The sequence below is a fragment of the Chiloscyllium plagiosum genome, unplaced genomic scaffold (genome assembly GCF_037043375.1).
Source record: "Chiloscyllium plagiosum isolate Xiang-an unplaced genomic scaffold, Cpla_swu_hap1 HiC_scaffold_11, whole genome shotgun sequence".
In the NCBI taxonomy this organism is placed as follows: Eukaryota; Metazoa; Chordata; class Chondrichthyes; order Orectolobiformes; family Hemiscylliidae; genus Chiloscyllium; species Chiloscyllium plagiosum.
In genome coordinates, this window is record NW_028270149.1 from 165,503 (window position 1) to 183,970 (window position 18,468).

Consider the following 18,468-nt stretch of genomic DNA (forward strand, 5'->3'; position numbering starts at 1 on the left):
ACTAATTCATTCCTAAAGAAGGGCTTATGCTCGAAACGTCGATTCTCCTGCTCCTCGGATGCTGCCTGGCCTGCTGTGTTTTTCCAGCATCACATTTTTCAACTCTGGTACTCCAGCATCTGCAGTCCTCACTTTCTCTTAATTAGGTCACCTCTCAACCTTCTTCTCCCTATCAAAAACAGCCTCAAGTCCCTCAGCCTTTCCTCATAAGATTTTCCCTCCATACCAGGCAACATCCTAGTAAATCTCCTCTGAATCCTTTCCATAGGTTCCATATCCTTCCTACAATGCGGTGACCAGTATTGTATGCAATTGTCCACATGTGGCCACACCAGAGTTTTGTAAAGCTGCAGCATTACCTTGTGGCTCTGAAAGTCAATCCCTCTACCAATAAAAGCTAATACACAGTATGCCTTCTTAACAACCCTATAAACCTGGGTGGCAATTTTCAGGGATCTATGTACACAGACACAGATCTCTCTGCTCATCTACACTACCAAGATTCTTACCATTAGCCCAGTACTCTGCATTCCTGTTGCGACTATCAAAGTGAATCACCTCACACTTTTCCACATTAAACTCCATTTGCCATCTCTCAGCGCAGCACTGCAGCTTATCTATGTCTCTCTGTAACCTACAACATCCTTCGTCACTATCCACAACTTCACTGACCTTAGAGTCATCTTCCAAATTTACTAATCCAACCTTTTATGCCCTCATCCAGATCATTTATAAAAATGACAAGCAACAAATGACAATGACAATGGCCCCAAAACAGATCTGTGCGGTACCCCACTAATAACTGAACACCAGGGTAAATATTTGCTATCAACCACCATCCTCTGTCTTCTTTCAGCTAGCTAATTTCTGATCCAAACTGCTAAATCATCCTCAATCCCACGCCTCCGTATTTTGTGCAATAGGCTACCATGGGGAACCTTATCAAAAGCCTGACTTGAATCCATATACTGGATTAGTGGTGCCGGAAGAGCACAGCAATTCAGGCAGCATCCAAGGAGCAGTAAAATCAACGTTTTGGGCAAAAGCCCTTCATCACTGCTACTTGGATGCTACCTGAACTGCTGTGCTCTTCCAGCACCACTAATCCAGAATGTGGTTTCCAGCATCGGCAGTCATTGTTTTTACCTTGAATCCATATACACCACATCAACCGCTCTACCCTCATCCACCTGTTTAGTCACCTTCTCAAAAAACTCATTAAGGTTTGTGAGGCAAGACCTACCCTTTACAAAACCATGTTAACTATTCCTTATCAACTTATTCATTTCTAGATGCTTATAAATCCTAGCTCTTATAACTCTTTCCACCACTTTACCCACAACTGAAGTAAGGCTCACAGGACTATAATTACCAGGGCTGTCTCAACTTGCCTTCTTGAACATGGGGACAACATTTGTTATCCTGCAGTCTTCTGGCACTATTCCAGTAGACAATGATGACATAAAGATCAAAACCAAAGGCTCGGCAATCTCCTCCATGGCTTCCCAAAGAATCCTAGGATAAATCCCATCTAGCCCAGAGGACTTATCTATTTTTACACTTTCCAGAATTGCTAACACCTCCTCCTTATGCACCTCAATCCCGTCTCATCTAGTAGCCTGAATCTCAGCATTCTCCTCGACCATATTTTCTTTTTCTAGTGTGGATACTGATGAAAAGTATTCATTTAGCACTTCCCCTATCTCCTCTGACTCCACGCACAACTTCCCACTAATGCACTTGATTGGCCCTAATCTTACTTTAGTCATTCTTTTATTCCTGATAAACCTATAGAAAGCCTTAGGGTTTTCCTTGATCCTATCCACCAACGACTTCTCATGTCCCCTCCTGGCTCCTCTTAGCTTTCTCTTCAGATATTTCCTGGCTCACTTTTAACTCTCAAGCGCCCCAACTGAGCAATCACATCTCATCATAACATAAGCCTTCTTCTTCCTCTTGACAAGAGATTCAACTTCCTTAGTAAACCACGGCTCCCATGCTCAATAACTTCCTCCCTGTCTGACAGGTACATACTTATCATGGACCTGCAGTAGCTGGTCCTTGAATAAGCTGCACATTTGAACTGTGCCCATCCCCTGCAGTTACCTTCCCCATCCTATGCATCCTTAATCTGCTTAATTGCATCGTAATTGCCTTTCCCCCAGCTATAACTTCTGTCCTGCGGTATATACCTATCCCTTTCCATCACTAAAGTAAACATACTTAAACATCTATCTGAACCTGCAATAACTATTCCTGTCCCTGCTCTATCCATGTCTCCAAAATGGCCACAATATTGAAATCCCAGGTACCAACACACACTGCAAGTTCACCCACCTTATTCCAGATGCTCTTGGCGTTGAAGTAGACACACTTCAAACCAACTTCTTGCTTGCCGGCACCTTCTTGCGATCTTGAAATCATAGTTCTGACTTCACTACTCTCAACCTCCCGTATATTCAAACTACAATTTCAGTTCCCATCCCCTGCTGAATTAGAGAGCCTTGATGAGTCTATATAGGGAGCCTTGATAAGTGACCTCTTTATCTCAATTCTTGCTACAGTAATCAACACCTAATTCATGTGTTGTTTTAACTTTCTATGTCTGGTTCTGACCTTTACTCTATAATTAAACTTGCAAAGAATTTACTAGTTGAATTCCCACTTTGATCCAAATCCCCAGGTACTCATTCTGTCTCAATCATGCTCACTCTGACTGTAGGGCATAATAATTATATTCTCCAATAGATGTTCTAATGACCTTGAATAAAATTTCCCAGTTGATCGAAACAGAAATAACTCCACATTTGAGTTCCATTAGCCATAGCTGTAAGATATTTTCCTGGGGGGATTTTATTCTGCAAGGGAATGTCCATTTTGTTTCGCATGTCAATGCTCATCATTTCTTATTTATAATTTTATAAATTACATTCATGGGCTGTAGGCATTGCTGGCAAGGCCAACGGTTATTGTCCATCCCTAACTGGCCTCGAGAAGTTTCTTGAACAGCTGCAATCCATGTGACCGAGGGACACCCATAGCACTGTTAGCAAGGAAGTCCAGTGAAAGAATCATGATAGAACAGCGATGTAGTTTCAAGTCAGGATGGAGTGTGACGTGATTTGATTTCTTGTCATGTGGACCTAAGTACAGCAAGCAGTACAGGCAAGGACATACAGATCATAAGGTGAAAAAAGGCTTGGACAGAGTAAGGCAGGTTAAACTGCACAGGACATGCGGTGCAAAATCAACATTAACAAGATGAGCATTATTTGAACTCAGAGTCTTTTGGAAGGGAACCTGCAGGTGATGGTGTTCTCATGCATCTGCTGTTGCTGTCCTTTAAGGTAATAAAGACTGTGGGTTTACAGCTGCTACCAAACGAACTTTGAGTTACTGCAATACATCTCAGAAATGATATACCCTAAGTGATGATGAAAGAGAATTTTGAAAGCAGTGGCTGAGGTATCAAACAATGTCTTGGGAGGTGTCAAACATCTTGAGCATTTGGAGCTTAGGCAAGTGGTGAATATGTCATCATAACCCTACCTTATAGATGGTGGAATTGATTTGGGGAGTCAGGTAGTGAGTTGCTCACTGTGAGTTCCTAGCTTCTAACTTGTTCTTGTAGCCACAATATTCATCTTACTTCGGTAGTGGGCAAATTGTTAGAATCAATCCTGAGAGATTAAATAAACTATCACTTAGAAAAACAGATTATCAGGGATCGCCAGCATGGCTTTAAACAAAGTTCATACCTGACAAATTTGATCGAATTCTTTGAGGAAGTGACAAGGAGGATTTATGATTAGATTAGATTCCCTACAGTATGGAAACAGGCCCTTCAGCCCAATAGGTGCGCACCGACCTTCCGAAGAGTAACCCACCCAGACCCATTCCTCTACCCCACATTATCCCTGACAAATGCACCTAACACTATGGGTAATTTAGCATGGCCAATTCACCTAACCTGCACATCTTTGGATTGTGGGAGGAAACCAGAGCACCCGGAGGAAACCCACGCTGACACGGGGAGAATGTACAAACTCCACATCGACCTACACCCGATGCCAGAATCAAACCCCGGTCCCTGGTGCTGTGAGGCAGCAGTGCTAACCACTGAACCACCATGCCGCCCCACGGTGAGTTGCATAAGATTACAGGGGATATGGGGAAAACTTTGTTTTTAAATATAGAGTGGTGGTTATCGAGAATTCGCTGCATGAGTTGGTGGTGGAGGCAGAGACCCTAAATTCTTTTAGCAAGTATCTAGATCTGCACCATGAGTGCTATAAGTTGCAGGGCTATGGCCTGTGTGCAAGAAGATGGGATTATAAAAGGATTATATCCAGGTGTCTTTGGCTCAGCATGGAAAAGATGTGCCAAATGGTCCTCATCTATCTATATCATTTCTGTCATTCTATGGTTTTAACCTGAGCAAAGAGTATGGGGAAAAAGCAGGAACAGAGGACTGAGTTGGATGATCAGTCATGATAATACCAAACGGTAGAGCAGACTCAAAAGACCAAATGACTTACTCCTGCTCTTCTTTTTTGTTTGTTTTCCCATATTATTGCTGCAATTTTGTTTCACATGATATTTTAGAAGTCCATCGTGATTATACTTTGCATAACAGTACAGTTACTGTAAAGGATGGACCTCACCTGCTGGCTGGAATGGAGAGTTCCAAATGTCTTCTCTTTCCAAGAGTCCCAGCAGGCGTATGTGCCAAACAGGAAGCTGACAAACTGGTGGCAGACTTTTCCCCAGAATCAGCACCCCATAGGAAACAACCAGGCTTATTGAGGGTTAAGGCTGAAAACTGTTTTGATGAAGAGTGCCGTCAGGAAGCTAATGGCAGCAAGGCCAAACAACAATGTCCCAAGTCCAAGCCCAGGTCATGTGTGTGTATTCACGGATTGATGTTTGCACGGAGTGGGCATTGTGGTGTTAGAAGCAAGGGCAGCTGGTGGTTCTCATTGAGCATCTTCCCCATTCTGGATCCCTCAATCAGATCTCGGAGTGTCTTTGAATTCAAGGCTTCTACATCAAAATCCCCCATCCTCCCCTGGGAGCTAGCAAGCAAACATACCAAGGGTTTATTTCTATTTTCATCACTGTCACCTCAGTCACTACTGTTTAAGCTTTCTGCCTCTTCTTCCGCCATTCTGCCCATTTTACTTAAATTGTTACTCTGTTGTACAAGTCTCAACATTTCTCTTGCTGCTTTTGAATTTACTCTTCCTCTTTTTGAATTGCCTACAACATGCCACCTCCAAGGGGTTTACACAAATTTACCTTGCCGCAATAGAAACTGATGAGTTCTCACATATAAAACTTGACAAGGAAGAGAAGGATACATATTAAAAATAAACCAGCCCAAACCTCCAGAGAAAGGGAGAACAAACTACATTGTGTATAAGGTTAGCAAGAGCCCCATCATGAGCCTTTTCCTGCTGCTATCACTGATAATAATAAGTAAAATGTGTTGCAATGCATAAGAGTGTTTACTGGCTCTTCACACCTGCCCTTGCATTTTACTGCTGCTCCAGATCAAATGCTTATGCATCTTCTTTACTTCCCACCACTCTACCAAGATAAGTTTCTTTACAATGAAACTCAAAAAATGACTTACCAATAAAATTGTTCCACTCTGTGTCCAAATCTGCCTGATTGGCCAAGCAACCCTTCATGACATTGAGGCAGTAATTTTTACAAGGTTTAAGAGCGAGTAACCCTAGACATTGTGGACAGTATGTCATCTTCAGCAATGCGTTGGTACATTCTGTTGTTGGATTGACCTATTTTTAAAAAAAGACGTAGATGTTATAATATGCAATAAAAGTCCTAGATACCCATCATACAATGATTAACTTCCAGCTCATTTCAAGATTAAATGAGTTGACGGCTTCAGTCCTCAGTTTTGCTCAAAAACATGCCTGACAAATGATGGAGAATTACCAAAGTTTGGGAGAAGATTTGTAGCTCGGGTGCTCGTTGTTGTGGTTCTGTTCGCCGAGCTGGGAATTTGTGTTGCAGACGTTTCGTCCCCTGTCTAGGTGACATCCTCAGTGCTTGGGAGCCTCCTGTGAAGCGCTTCTGTGATGTTTCCTCCGGCATTTATAGTGATTTGTATCTGCTGCTTCCGGTTGTCAGTTCTAGCTGTCCGTTGCAGTGGCCGATATATTGGGTCCAGGTCGATGTGCTTATTGATTGAATCTGTGGATGAGTGCCATGCCTCTGGGAATTCCCTGGCTGTTCTCTGTTTGGCTTGTCCTATAATAGTAATGTTGTCCCAGTCGAACTCATGTTGCTTGTCATCCGCGTGTGTGGCTACTAAGAATAGCTGGTCATGTCGTTTCGTGGCTAGTTGGTGTTCATGGTTGCGGATCATTAGCTGTCTTCCTGTTTGCCCTATGTAGTGTTTTGTACAGTCCTCGCATAGAATTTTGTACACTACATTGGTTTTGCTCATGCTGGGTATCGGGTCCTTCGTCCTGGTGAGTTGTTGTCTGAGAGTGGCTGTTGGTTTGTGTGCTGTTATGAGTCCCAGTGGTCGCAGTAGTCTGGCTATCAGTTCAGAAATGTTTTTGATGTATGGTAGGGTGGCTAGTCCTTTGGGTTGTGGCATGTCCTCATTCCGTTGTCTTTCTTTTGATTCAATCAATAAGCACATCGACCTGGACCCAATATACCGGCCACTGCAACGGACAGCTGGAACTGACAACCGGAAGCGGCAGATACAAATCACTATAAATGCCGGAGAAAACATCACAGAAGCGCTTCACAGGAGGCTCCCAAGCACTGAGGATGTCACCTATACAGGGGATGATACGTCTGCAACACAAATTCCCAGCTCGGCAAACAGAACCACAACAACATGGAGAATTACCCTCAACAACTGACTGTACTATTGACAGCTTGAAGTGACATTGCTCTTGAAGTATAAAGCCAGATCCTTGATAAGTACAAACTGAAGTGGCTATGGCAATGAATCATAACCACCAATATTGGTGGTGGCATAGTAATGTGCAAATACATTTGCAATTCGATTTTCTTTCTCTTTTAGATTTCAGAGCTATATCATGTTTTGCAAAACTGCTTGAGCATTTTGAGGATGTAACTAGCAGAACAGATAACAGAACATCGAACGTAGGACAGTGCAGCACAGTACAGGCCCTTCAGCCCTCAATGTTGTGCCGACTTTTTATCTTACTCTAAGATCAGGCTAACCTACATACCCTTCATTGTACTACCTTCCACGTGCCTATCCAAGAGTCGCATAAATGTCCCTAATGTATCTGACTACTACCACTGCTGGCAGGGTCGATAGTGTGGTGCTAGAAAAGCACAGCAGGTCAGGCAGCATCCGAGGAGCAGGAGAATCACCATTTTAGGTAAAAGCCCTTCATCAGGCATGAATTGCGTCAATCACAAGAGGGCATAGTTTTAGGGTAAGGGACAGGAGATTTAGAGGGGATTTGAGAAAAAAAATATTTTCACTCAGAGGGTGGTGGAAATCTTGAATGCACTGCCTGGGAAAGCAATGGAGGCTGGAAATCTTACAACTTTTCAAAAAAAAAATTTTGATGACCACTTGTAATATCCTAACATCCAAGGATATGGGACAAGGGCAGGATATTGGGATTGATACATTTTTAGTCATAGTTATTGTTCGTGCAGGCTCAATGGGCCAAAGGGACCTTTTCTGCGCTGTAAGACTCTGTCACTGTACAACACAGGTTCTTGATCTTCCTTCTCCAGATGCTTTCATTGACATGCACATAGGGGTGGCATGGTGGCTCAGTGGTTAGCAGCGTGGGTGACCTCCAAGTGCTCCGGTTTCCTCCCACAGTCCAAAGATGTGCAGGTGGGGTAAATTGGCCATGCTAAATTGCCCTTAACGTTAGGTGCATTAGTCAGACGGAAATGGGTCTGGCTGGGTTACTCTTCGGAGAGTTGGTGTGGACTTATTGGGCCAAAGGGCCTGTTTCCACACTGTAGGGAATCTAATTTAAACATCACCATGTGCCTGATCCACACTTTAAAAAGGTCTCTGAATTATTAACTAAAAATCATTGCTGCAACTGCTGTATTAAAAATAAACCGTTTTTCTCCAGATATAAAGTAGCTTTTTTTATAGTTTTTTTTAAGCAACAGAGAGAGCTCATGAGCACCTAAGCCTGATCCTATCAGATGGCTTTTCCCTATTTTATTCAGAGCCCCAAGCTGTTCAACTGCCTGAGGGTCAACCACACAGTTGGTGGCATGCAGAGGACATTATCATCATTAGCTGGTGACTGGTCCACAAACCAATCAGCTACTTGTTACCAGCCGAATCTCCATTTGTATGCACCCTTGGCTCAGCTCCAACCACTAGTACTAAAGATATGTGCTCTTGAACTTTCTACTCTTGATCATCAGTAAAGTGATGGAAGGTGTCATCAACAGTGCTATCAAGCAGCATCTGCTCAGCAATAATCTGTTCACTAATGCCCAGTTTGTGTTCCACCAGCCTCTCCGCTCCTGACCTCATTACAACCTTGATTCAAACATGGACAAAAGAGCTGAACTTCAGAGGTGAGGTGAGAATGACAGCCCTTGACATCAAGGGCGCATTAAGGGAGTATAGCATCAAGGAGCCCTTGTGAAACTGGAATCAAAGGGAATTGGGAGCAAACTCTCTGCTGGTTGGACTCAGACCTGACACATATGAAGATGGTTGAGATTGCTAGAGGTCACTCATCTCTGTTCCAGGATATCTCTGCAGGAGCTCCTCAGGGTAGTGTCCTCGGTCTAATCATCTTCAGCCTCTCCATCAATGACCTTCCCTCCATAAGGTCAGAAGTGGGGATATTTGCCATGATTGCACAATGTTCAGCACCATTCAAGACTCCTCAGACACTGAAATAGTCCACATTCAAATGCAACAAGATCTGAACAATATCCAGGCTTGGGCTGATGAGGTTCATAAAATCACAAGGGGCACAGCAAAGGTATTTTCTCTCAGATGGGAGAGTTAAAAACTAGAAGTGATATTTTTAAGGTGAGAGGATGAAGATTTAAAAGGCACCTAACACAGCACAGTTCACATGTGCAATGAACTGCCAGAAAAAGTGATAAGTGCAGGTACAGTTACAACATTTATGGGCGGCACGGTGGCACAGTGGTTAGCACTGCTGCCTCGCAGCGCCAGAGACCCGGGTTCAATTCCCGCCTCAGGCGACTGACTGTGTGGAGTTTGCACGTTCTCCCCGTGTCTGCGTGGGTTTCCTCCGGGGGCTCCGGTTTCCTCCCACAGTCCAAAGATGTGCAAGTCAGGTGAATTGGCCATGCTAAATTGCCCGTAGTGTTAGGTAAAAGGGGTAAATGTAGGGGTATGGGTGGGTTACGCTTCGGCGGGTCGGTGTGGACTTGTTGGGCCGAAGGGCCTGTTTCCACACTGTAACGTAATCTAATTTAATATACATTTAGATAGGTACATGAATAGGAAAGGTTGAGAGGGATATGGGCCAAACGCAGGCAAATGGGACGAGTTTAGTTTGGCAAACTTGGTTGGCCTGGACAAGCTGGACCTAAGTATCTGTTTTTCTTGTTGTACATTTCTCACAGACAGACTATTCAGAGTAATAGAGATGTACAGCACTGAAATAGACCCTTCGGTCCAACTCGTCCATGCCAACCAGATATCCTAATTTAATCTAATCCCATTTGCCAGAGCATTTGGCCCATATCCCTCTAAACCCTTTCTATTTACATACCCCTGTACAGATGCCTTTTAAATATCATAATTGTACCAACCTCCAACACCTCCTCTGGCAGCTCATCCCAAACACGCAACACGCTGCGTGAAAAAGTTGTTCCTCAGGTCGCTTTTATATCCTTCCCCTCTCAACTTAAATCTATGCCCTCCGGTTTTGGACACCTCTACCCTGGGGAAAAGACGTTGATGAATCACCCTGTGGCCCTCATGATTTTAAAAACCTCCATGACGTCACTCCTAAGCCTCTGACATTCCAGGGAAAATAGCCCCAGTCTGGTCTCCTTCCTATCGGAAAGGTGTGAAACTTGAAAGGGTTCAGGAAAGATTTACAAGGATGTTGTCAGGGTTGGAGGATTTGAGCTATAGGGAGAGATTGAATAGGCTGGGGCTGTTTTTCTTGGGGGCTGAGGGGTGACCTTACAGAGCTTTATAAATCATGAGGGGCATGGATAGGATAAATAGACAAAGTCTTTTCCCTGGGGTGGGGGAGTCCAGAACTATAAGACATAGGTTTAGGGTGAGAGAGGAGAGATATAAAAGAGACCTAAAGAAAAACTTTTTCACTCAGAGGGTGATTTGTGAATGGAATAAGCTGCCAGAGGAAGTGATGGTGGCTAGTACAATTGCAACATTTAAAACGCATCTGGATGGGTATATGAATAGGAAGGGTTTGGAGGGATGTGGGCCAGGTGCTGGTAGGTGGGACTAGATTGGGTTGGGACATATGGTCGGCATGGACAGGTTGGACCGAAGGGTCTGTTTCCGTGCTGTACATCTTTATGACTGTATACGTTACCAAGCACCTTCTTCACCATCCTGTCTACCTGCGACTCCACTTTTAAGGAACTATGAACCTGCACTCCAAGGTCTCTTTGTCCAGCAACACTTCCCTGAACCCTACCATTAAGTTTATAAGTCCTGCCCTAATTTACCCTACCAGAATGCAGCACCTCACATTTGTCCAAATTAAATGTCATCTGTCACTCCTCAGCCCATTTGCCTATCTGATCAAGATATCATTGTACTCAGAGATAACCTTCTAAGCTGTCTACTACACCTCCAATTTTGGTGTCATCCGCAAACTTACTAAGTATAACCTCCTACATTCACATCCAAATCATTTATTCAAAAGACGAAAAGCAATGGACCCAGCAGTGATCCCCTGCAGCACACCATTGGTGACAGCCCTACAGTCCGAAAAGCAACCCTCCACCACCACCCTCTCTGTCTCTTACCTTCAAGACAATTTTGTATCCAAATGGCTATTCTCCCTGGATTCCATCTGATCTAACCTTGCTAAACAGTCTACCATGCAGAATCTTGTCAAATGCCTTACTAAAGTCCACACAAACAATATCCAGTGCTTTGCCTTCATCAATCTTCTTTGTCACTTCTTCAAAAAATTAAATCAAGTTAGTGAGACATGATTTCCCACATACAAAAGTATGTTGACTATCCCTAATCAGTCCTTGTCTTTCCAAATAAACGTAGTCCTGTCCCTCAGAATCCCCTCCAACAATTTACCCACTACTGACACCAGGCTCATCAGTTCCCAGGCTTTTCCTTACCACCTTAACATGGCAGCATGTTAGTTAACCTCCAGTCTTCCAGCACCTTGTTTAGGGTTATCAACAATACAAGTATCTCAGCAAGGGACCCACAATCTCTTCCCTAATTTCCCACAAAGTTTTGGGATACACATGATCAGGTCCTGGGGATTTATCTACCTTAATGCATTTTAAGCCATCCAGTACCTCCTCCTCTGTAATATGGACACTTTTCAAGATACCATAGAATCATAGAGATGTACAGCATGGAGATAGACACTTCGGACCAACTCGACCATGCCAACCAGATATCCTAAATTAAGCTCGTCCTACTTGCCAGTGCTTGGTCCATATCTCTCTGAACCCTTCCTATTCATATACCCATCCAGATGCCTTTTAAATGTTGCAAATTATATTAGCCTCCACCACTTCCTCTGGCAGCTCATTCCATACATGCACCACCCTTGCCCCTTAGGACTGTTTTATATCTTTCCCCTCTCACCCTAAACCTATGCCCCCTAGTTCTGGACCCCACCCCACCAAACCAGGGAAAAGACCTTGTCTATTCACCCTATGAACGCCCCTCATGATTTTATAAACCCCTATAAGGTCACCCCTCAGCCTCCGGCACTCCAGGGAAAATAGCTCCAGCCTATGGATAGCAGTGAGTTGAGGGGTGCGAAGGTTAAGTTACTATATTTTACATTAGGATTCAACCTTGGCACAACATCGTGGGCCAAAGGGCCTGTTCTGTGCTGTAATTTTCTATGTTCTATGTTCTAGAGCCTCTCCCTGTAGTTCAAACCCGCCAACTTTGATAACAACCTTTTAAATCTTTTCTGAAACCTTTCAAGTTTCACAACATCCTTCCTACAGGAGGGAGACCAGAATTGCACACAACATTCCAAAAGTGGCCAAAACAATGTCCTGTACAGCCGCAACATGACCGCCCAAATTCTATACTCAGAGCTCTGACCAATAATGGAAAGTATACTAAACGCCTTCTTCACTATCCTCTCTACTTGATTCATTTTAAAGGAACTACAAATCTGCACTCCAAGGTCTCTTTGTTCAGCAACACTACCCAGGACCTTGCCATTAACTCTATAAGTCCTGATCTCATTTGTCTTTCCAAAATGCAGCATCTCACATTTATCTGAATTAAACTCTATCTGCCACTCCCCAGCCCATTGACCCATCTGATCAAGGTCCAGTTGGACTTGGAGGTAACCTTCTTCGCTTCCACTACATCTCCAATTTTGGTGTCATCTGCAAACTTACTAACTATACCTCCTATGTTCACATCCAAATCGTCTATATAAATGATGAAAAGCAGCATACCCAGCACTGATTGTTGTGGCACACCATTGGTCACAGGCCTCCATTCTGGAAAGAAACCCTCTAATACCATTCTCTGTCTTCTACCTTCAAGCTTACCCTTCTGCATAGTAAACACGGTTGCAAAATAGGATATAAACCCATTTTCTTCCAAATGGGTATATCAGTGATAGGCAGCATGGTTTTGTATATGGAAGGTCCTGTCTTACAAACGTAATAGAATTCTTTGAAGAGGTGACAAAGTTCATTGATGAGGAAGGGATGTAGATATCATATACATGGGCTTTAGTAAGGCATTTGATAAGATTCCCCATGGTAGGCTGATGAAGAAGGTGAAGTTGTATGGGGTCCAGGGTGTTCTAGCTAGATGGACAACTGGAGACAGAGAGTAGTAGTGGAAGGGAGCTGTGACCAGTGGTGTCCCACAGGGATCTGTGCTGGAACCACTGTTGTTTATGATATACATAAATGATTTGGAGGAAAGTGTAGGTTGCCTGATTAGCAAGTTTTCGGGTGACATTAAGATTGGTGGAGTAGCAAGTAGTGAAGGGGACTGTCAGAGAATACAGCAGAATTCAGATGGATTGGAGAGTTAGAACATAGAAGAATACAGCACAGTACAGGCCCTTAGGCTCTCGATGTTGCACCGATCCAAGCCCACCTAACCTACACTAGCCCACTATCCTCCATATGCCTATCCAATGCCCGCTTAAATGCCCATAATGAGGGAGAGTCCACCACTGCTACTGGCAGGGCATTCCATGAACTCACGACTCGCTGAGTAAAGAACATACCCCTAACATCTGTCCGATACCTACCCCCCCCCCCCTTAATTTAAAGCTATGCCCCCTTGTAATAGCTGACTCCATACGTGGAAAAAGATTCTCACTGTCGACCCTATCTAAACCCCTAATCATCTTGTACACCTCTATCAAGTCACCCCTAAACCTTCTTTTCTCCAATGAAAACAACCCCAAGTGCCTCAGCCTTTCCTCATAAGATCTTTCTACCATACCAGGCAACATCCTGGTAAACCTCCTCTGCACCCGTTCCAGTGCCTCCACATCCTTCCTATAGTATGGCAACCAAAACTGCACACAATACTCCAGATACGGCCGCACCAGAGTCTTATACAACTGCAACATGACCTCAGTACTCCGGAACTCAATTCCTCTACCAATAAAAGCCAGTACGCCATATGCCTTCTTCACCGCACTATTTACCTGGGTGGCAACTTTCAAAGATCTGTGTACATGGACACCAAGATCCCTCTGCTCATCCACACTACCAAGTATCCGACCATTAGCCCAGTACCCCATCATTTTGTTACTCTTACCAAAGTGAATCACCTCACACTTAGCTACATTGAACTCCATTTGCCACCTTTCTGCCCAGTTCTGCAGCTTATCTATATCCCGCTGTAACCTGCCACATCCTTCCTCACTGTCTACAACTCCTCCGACTTTCGTATCATCCGCAAACTTGCTCACCCAACCTTCTAACCCCTCCTCCAGGTCATTTATAAAAATGACAAACAGCAATGGTCCCAAAACAGATCCTTGCGGAACACCGCTAGTGACGGCACTCCAAGAAGAACTTTTGCCATCAACTACTACCCTCTGTCTTCTTCCAGCCAGCCAACTCCTAATCCAAACCTCCAACTCACCCTCAATGCCATACCTCCATATATTTTGCAGTAGTCTACCATGGGGAACCTTATCAAACGCCTTACTAAAATCCATATACACCACATCTACCGCTTTCCCCTCGTCCATCTCCTTAGTCACCTTCTCAAAGAATTCAATAAGGTTTGTGAGGCACGACCTGCCCTTCACAAAACCATGCTGACTATCCTTGATCACATTATTCCTATCCAGATGTTCATAAATCCTATCCCTTCCAATTCTCTCTAAGATTTTGCCCACAACAGAAGTGAGACTCACCGGCCTATAGTTACTAGGGTTATCCCTACTCCCCTTCTTGAACAAGGGAACCACATTTGCTAGCCTCCAATCTTCTGGCACTACTCCTGTAGACAACGAGGACATAGAAATCAAGGCCAATGGCTCTGCAATCTCCTCCCTTGCTTCCCAGAGAATCCTAGGATAAATGCCATCAGGCCCAGGGGACTTATCTATTTTCACCCTTTCCAGAATTTCCAACACCTCTTCTCTACATACCTCAAAGCCATCGATTCTACTTAATTGTGACTCAGTATTCACATCGACAACAATGTCCTGTTCCTGATTGAATACTGACGAAAAGTATTCATTCAGTGTCTCCCCAATCTCTTAAGCCTCCACATGCAACTTCCCACTAGTATCTTTGACTGGACCTATTCCTACCCTCGTCATTCTTTTATTCCTGACATACCTATAGAAAGCCTTAGGGTTTTCCCTAATCCTACCAACTAAGGAACTTTCACAGGCGACTGACTGTGTGGAGTTTGCACGTTCTCCCCGTGTCTGCGTGGGTTTCCTCCGGGTGCTCCGGTTTCCTCCCACAGTCCAAAAGATGTGCTGGGTCAGGTGAATTGGCCATGCTAAATTGCCCGTAGTGTTAGGTAAGGGGTAAATGTAGGGGTATGGGTGGGTTTCGCTTCGGCGGGTCGGTGTGGACTTGTTGGGCCGAAGGGCCTGTTTCCACACTGTAATGTAATCTAATCTAATGTCCCCTCCTTGCTGCTCTTAGCTCTCTCTTCAGGTCCTTCCTGGCTACCTTATAACTCTCAATCGCCCCAATTGAACCTTCACGCCTCATCTTTACAGAGGCCGCCCTCTTCCCTTTAACAAGGGATTCCAATTCCTTATTAAACCACGGCTCCCTCGCACGACCCTTTCCTCCCTGCCTGACGGGTACATACTTATCAAGGACACTCAATAGTTGCTCCTTGAACAAGCTCCACATATCAATTACGCCCTTGCCTTGAAGCTTACTTTTCCAAGCCACACATCCTAAGTCATGCCTCACCGCATCATAATTTCCCTGCCCCCAGCTATAACTCTTGCCCTGTAGTGCACACTTATCCCTCTCCATCACTAGAGTAAAAGTCACCGAATTGTGGTCACTGTCCCCAAAGTGCTCACCTACCTCTAATTCTAACACCTGGCCTGGTTCATTACCCAGAACCAAATCCAGTATGGCCTCACCTCTTGTTGGCCTATCTACATATTGTGTCAGGAAACCCTCCTGCACACATTGGACAAACTAAGTTGGGCAGAGAATTGTAGATGGAGTTCAATCCAGGCAAATGGAAGGTGATGCATTTTGCAAGATGCAATTCAAGAGCAAACTATACAGTAAATGGAAACGTCCTGGGGAAAATTGATGTGCAGAGAGATCTGGGTGTTCAGGTCCATTGTTCCCTGAAGGTGGCAACACAGGCAACGACGGCATACATCATGTTTTCCTTCATCAGACAGAGTATTAAGTACAAGAGCTGGCAGGTCATGTTACAGTTGTATAAGACTTTGGTTCAGCCACATTTGAAAGACAGACTACAGTTCTGGTCGCCACATTACCAAAAGGATGTGGATGCGTTGGAGAGGGTGCAGAGGAGGTTCACCAGGAAGTTACCTGGTATAGAGGTGCTAGCTATGAGGAGAGGTTAAGTAGACTAGGATGATTTTCATTAGAAAGATGGAGGTTGAGGGGGGATCTGATTGTGGCCTACAAAATCATGAGAGGTGTAGATAGGGTGGATAGTAAGAAACTTTTTCCCAGAGTAGAAGACTAAGTTACTCAGGGTCACGAGTTCAAAGTGAGAGGGGAAAGGTTTATAGAACATAGAACATAGAAGAATACAGCGCAGTACAGGCCCTTTGGCCCTCGATGTTGCGCCAATCCAAGCCCACCTAACCTATACTAACCCATTATCCTCCATATACCTATCCAATGCCCGCTTAAATGCCCATAAAGAGGGAGAGTCCACCACTGCTACTGGCAGGGCATTCCATGAACTTACGACTCGCTGAGTGAAGAACCTACCCCTAACTTCAGTCCTATATCTACCCCCCCTTAATTTAAAGCTATGCCCCCTTGTAATACCCGACTCCATACGCGGGAAAAGGTTCACACTGTCAACCCTATCTAACCCCCTAATCATCTTGTACACCTCAATCAAGTCACCCCTAAACCTTCTTTTCTCTAATGAAAACAACCCCAAGCGTCTCAGTCTTTCCTCATACGATCTTCCTTCCATACCAAGCAACATCCTGGTAAACCTCCTCTGCACCCGTTCCAGTGCCTCCACATCCTTCCTATAGTATGGTGACCAAAACTGCACACAATATTCCAGATGCGGCCGCACCAGAGTCTTATACAACTGCATCATGACCTCAGTACTCCGGAACTCAATTCCTCTACCAATAAAAGCTAGTACGCCATATGCCTTCCTCACCGCACTATTTACCTGGGTGGCAACTTTCAGAGATCTGTGTACATGGACACCAAGATCCCTCTGCTCATCCACACTACCAAGTATCCGACCATTAGCCCAGTACCCCATCTTTTTGTTATTCTTCCCAAAGTGAATCACCTCACACTTAGCTACATTGAATTCCATTTGCCACCTTTCTGCCCAGCTCTGCAGCTTCTCTATATCCTGCTGTAACCTGCCACATCCTTCCTCACTGTCAACAACTCCTCCGACTTTCGTATCATCCGCAAACTTGCTCACCCAACCTTCTAACCCCTCTTCCAGGTCATTTATAAAAATGACAAACAGCAATGGTCCCAAAACAGATCCTTGCGGAACACCGCTAGTGACGGCACTCCATGAAGAAACTTTGCCATCAACTACTACCCTCTGTCTTCTTCCATCCAGCCAATTCCTAACCCAAACCTCCAACTCACCCTCAATGCCATATCTCCGTATTTTCTGCAGTAGCCTACCATGGGGAACCTTATCAAACGCCTTACTAAAATCCATATATACCACATCTACCGCTTTCCCCTCATCAACCTCCTTCGTCACCTTTTCAAAGAATTCAATAAGGTTTGTGAGGCACGACCTGCCCTTCACAAAACCATGCTGACTATCCTTGATCACATTATTCCTATCTAGATGTGCATAAATCCTATCCCTTACAATTCTCTCTAAGACTTTGCCCACAACAGAAGTGAGACTCACCGGCCTATAGTTACTAGTTTAGGGGTGATATACGTAGAAAGTTCTTCATGCAGAGGGTGATGGGTGCCTGGAATGCTCTGCCAGTAGAGGTGATAGGGGTGTGAACAATAGCGTCATTGAAGATGTACCTAGACAGATACTTGAATGGGAAGGGAGCAAAGGGATACAGATCCTTAGAAAATAGGCAGCAGGCTTAGATAGAGGATCTGGATCAGCGCTGGGTTGGAGGGCTGAAGGGCCTGTTCCTGTGCTGTATGGTGCTTTGTTCTTTTTGAAATATTCATTTAGTATTGCTTGTGATTCCGCACATACGTGGCCTTGCTGACTTTAGGGGTCCGATATCTCCGCATTTACTCATTTTCCCTTAATGTATTTGGAGAATCTGCGAAAGCTCTCTCATGTCCACTTTTGCCCCCCGATTTCCCTTGATTATGCGCCTACTGCATTATACTCTTCTAAAGATTCACTTGATCCCTGCTGTCTATGCCTGACATATGTTTCCTTTTCTTTCTTGACCAGAGCCTCAATTTCTCTAGTCATCCCACCAGCCTCGCCCTTCATACTACCATACTGCCTCTGGACGCTCACTGAATTCTTCACTATCAACATCCTTGTGGTAACCATGGACTAGAAACTCAAGTGGACTTGCCACTTAAACCCAGTGGCTACAAGAGTAGGTCAGAGGCTAG

The 18,468-nt window shown here is 44.4% G+C and overlaps 1 protein-coding gene across 1 annotated transcript in view; it reads right to left on the reverse strand.

The window, feature by feature from the left end:
* LOC122561984 (glypican-6-like) overlaps positions 1–18,468 on the reverse strand; it is a 236,646-nt gene that overhangs the window by 124,428 nt on the left and 93,750 nt on the right. The window contains exon 4 of the mRNA XM_087991818.1: positions 5,636–5,801. Within this exon, the coding sequence (XP_087847944.1) occupies positions 5,636–5,801 (166 nt within the window). The remainder of the gene's footprint in view (positions 1–5,635; positions 5,802–18,468) is intronic.